The sequence below is a fragment of the Sinocyclocheilus grahami genome, unplaced genomic scaffold (assembly GCF_001515645.1).
Source record: "Sinocyclocheilus grahami isolate Dianchi unplaced genomic scaffold, SAMN03320097.WGS_v1.1 scaffold613.1, whole genome shotgun sequence".
NCBI classification, from domain to species: Eukaryota; Metazoa; Chordata; class Actinopteri; order Cypriniformes; family Cyprinidae; genus Sinocyclocheilus; species Sinocyclocheilus grahami.
The window spans coordinates 610,722-614,288 of record NW_015505792.1 but is presented as its reverse complement, the minus strand read 5'-3'; the positions used below and the strand labels follow the sequence as shown (position 1 = coordinate 614,288).

The 3,567-nt window shown below is 38.7% G+C and overlaps 1 protein-coding gene across 1 annotated transcript in view; it reads right to left on the bottom strand.

Moving 5' to 3' along the window:
* Positions 1–1,865, bottom strand: part of LOC107557657 (WD repeat-containing protein 20-like) — a 13,263-nt gene extending 11,398 nt beyond the window's left edge. The window contains exon 1 of the mRNA XM_016241142.1: positions 1,532–1,865. Within this exon, the coding sequence (XP_016096628.1) occupies positions 1,532–1,852 (321 nt within the window). The 5' untranslated portion in view covers positions 1,853–1,865. The remainder of the gene's footprint in view (positions 1–1,531) is intronic.
* Positions 1,866–3,567: the final 1,702 nt, after the last annotated feature.

Here is a 3,567-nt window from a genome sequence, read left to right as displayed (position 1 = left end):
ACACACACACACACACAGACACACACACACACACACACACACAGACACACACACACACACACACACACAGACACACACACACACACACACACACAGACACACACACACACACACACACACAGATACACACACACACACACAGAGATACACACACACACCCACACACACACAGAAAGAGCAATGTTCTGTCATTAAGATGTTTTTATATTTTCCATTTTCATTTAAATTTGTCTTTTTGTTGTTTTTTGTCATTTTTATTTATTTTAATTTTCAATAATTTTTATTAAAATTAGTTGTTTTAATGTCTATAAAGTTTTAGATTTTTATTTTAGCATGTAACCATGTAATTGTATGCACACAAAAAGCGACATTGTGGTTTGCATTTTTTTAAACAAAGAATCTCTCAGTTGTTCAGATTTCACACTAGAGTTTGTGAGAATCACTATTTGATTACAAATGTATATAATATTTCCAAAATACAGTGATCTTGTCCTTTCCTATATCTGAATATAAGTTATTATGGTTAACTTCAAATATGCATTGTCACAATTTATTGCACAATGATTAAACAGAGGAAACCATAACCTATATTTACATACATGCAAACATTGGCTGTTTTAATTAACATTTTAATGCTAAAAAACAAACAAACAAACACTGGTGCACTAGTGTTACATTTGTTAAAAAATGTATTGCTCTTATACTAAAAATATATTACCTTTTTTTTTTTTTTACATGTTTACATATTTCAGGTTAAATTAAATGAAAATGAGAGATGTTGCCTTTGCGACTGAAATAAAATACGTTTTTTTAATATATATTTTATTTCAGTTAACGTTTATTTGATTTATTTTTTATTTATGTAATAAATGTTTTTTTTTAAGTTAATTATAATAAACCTCATTCATATATACAGTATGAAAGGATAAGACCATTGTATGATTTTGGAAGTATTTTATATATATTAGCATTTAAATGGCGACTGTCACAAACTCTAGTGTGAAATCTTGTTTGTTAAAATGTGCATTTTTTCCTCTCTTCATGTACATGCAATAAAAAACAGGACAGAGTCTGTGACGAACAAATAAAATAAAAGCCAAACACTTCAATCCCATTGCCTCAGAGTGCAGATGAAAAGTCATTCTCTATGGTCACATGGATTTATATTTATGCATTTGGCAGATGCTTTTATCCAAAGTGACTTACACATCATTTAAAGTTTCAGTTGATGCATTTCCCTGGGAATCGAACCCATGACCTTTGCATTACTAACGCTGCGATCTACAGGAAAGCTGTTTACATTAGCTCTATTCTACATAGTGTCATTATTAGTCACATTTGCACACATAATGAGTGCAGACAGATTCATGCGGGATTCTCTGGATCTCACGCATGCACAGCTAACAGGAAACGTTCTGAACAAACGCAGAAGTAACATTAATGGAACGTTCATGCAGCGCTCGGATCCGCAGTCGCTCCGAATCTGTCTGTCATTCAAACCGAATCACGCATCAGATCGAGACGCTCGTACCTTCTTGATGTTGGTGTAGGTGTAGAAGTAAAGTTCCCTGCCGATGTTGAAGCACACTCGCTCCGAGTCCTCGCTGGGGTCCTCGGGCTTCAGCTTCACCATCGACACCCGCACCGGCGGCAGGGAGCCCGGAGAGGAGTTGGCGGCCCCGGGCCCCTGCACCAGCCCAACACCGGCGCCGCCGCCCGCCGAGGGGCCCCGCGGCAGCCCGGCCCGCTGCTGAGAGTCCGAGAGGGTGAGCAGCTTGTAGAATCCCTCGCGGGTCCGGAACTGCGATTTAATCTCATTGATATCCTTCAGAGCGCCTCCATCTGCGGCCATCTTCAGTCCGCAGGAAGCCACCACCCCTCTGACCTGGAAATGATGAAAAACTACAAGCAAAATGGGAGCACCGCGGAGTCCAACCGGAGAGGCGGGATGAAGAGGAGGAGGAGGAGGAGGAGGATGCTCCAAACACACTGTGATCGCAGCATCAGCATCATCACCTGAAGAACGACTCCCTCATTCATTACACATCTGTCTAGCTGTGCTCTGAGAACGTTTTACTAGCGTTCCAATTATACTATGAAAACATAATGAATGTTCTTAGAACAAATGTTTTAAAAACGCTTTTCTTGTGAAAGTCAGAGAAAACATTAAGGGAATGTGATCACTTTGCTATGAGAACGTTACTTTGGAATGTTTGCTGAACGCTGAAACAATTGTTACATTTAAAAAACATTAGACAAATGTTCAGTGTGGAACTAACGTTGTATTAAAGGGGTCACATGATGCTGCTAAAAAGAACATTAATGTTACATTAAAGCCTTAATTTTATGTTCTGTGAAAATAAGGGCCCCATTATGTGCCATCATGTGCTTCACCATATGTCTGCACATTCCATTCTCATACAGATTTCTATACTTGCAAGCAAATACACATAATAAAAGTTACGCCTTCTTTCTTTGCGTGAACATTTGGGCGGCGTTATGCAAATCTTCCCACATAGTGATGTAGACATGTGGGGGCGTGTTAGAACGAGCCGTTTTAGGTAGGTGTGGCTGACTCTGAACTTTTATAAAGAATATCTCTTTGGATTTGAGACTTTAGTCTTTGCAACTTTACAGATCTTCTTTATGCACCAAGAGCTTGTAACTCTCAGTGCTGGGAAGGTTACTTTGGAAATGTAATAAGTTACAGATTACAAGTTACCCTACTTAAAATGTAACAAGTAGTGTAACTTTTCAATTACTTTATTAAAGTAATGTAACTGATTACATTTGATTACTTTTTGATTACTTTTCTAAATTTCTAATGTTTTCAACTGTTAATTATTTTCAAACATGTAAACCAGACAGGGTTAACCTTTCAGTATGTGCTCAACGCTGATAATTCGAAATCCTTCTGCACTTGAATTAAGATTATAATATTTTAATTTTAAAGAAGACATTGGATGCAAAATTGGGGGGGCGGGATCGGGAAAGGTCCTTGAGTCGGGATTCGAACACGAGACACCCGTAGCTTTTTAAAAATTTATTTATTTATTTATTTTTAATGATTATTTGCGAATCGCGTTTGCTCTTCCACAGAAGAGAGGGGCGGGTGTGAGCAGAGCTCATTAGCATGTAAAGAGAAATGCACCGAAACCACTCGCTGTGAACAGAGCTGTTTTTGACAAGGTAAAAAGGGTATTGTTTTACATGACCACTGTGACCATTTTAAGAATACCCAATAGAATCATACCAACTTGCGGAAAATGGACATCCGATGGCCCCTTTGAAGCACAGCCACCACAAAATCAGACTTACTTTAAATCGGGGGCTCTCAAACCTGTCCATGAAGTACCCCCAGCACTGCATGATTTGTATGTCTCCCTCTATCTGACACACCCTCTTCAGGTCATGCAGTCTCCACTAATGAGCTGATGAGTTGAATCAGGCGTGACAGATGAGGGAGACATACAAAATGTGCAGGGCTGGGGCTACGCCAGGACAGGTTTGAGAACCACTGCTTTAAATTATTCTGAGGTTAAATACATATTTAAAATCATAACAAGA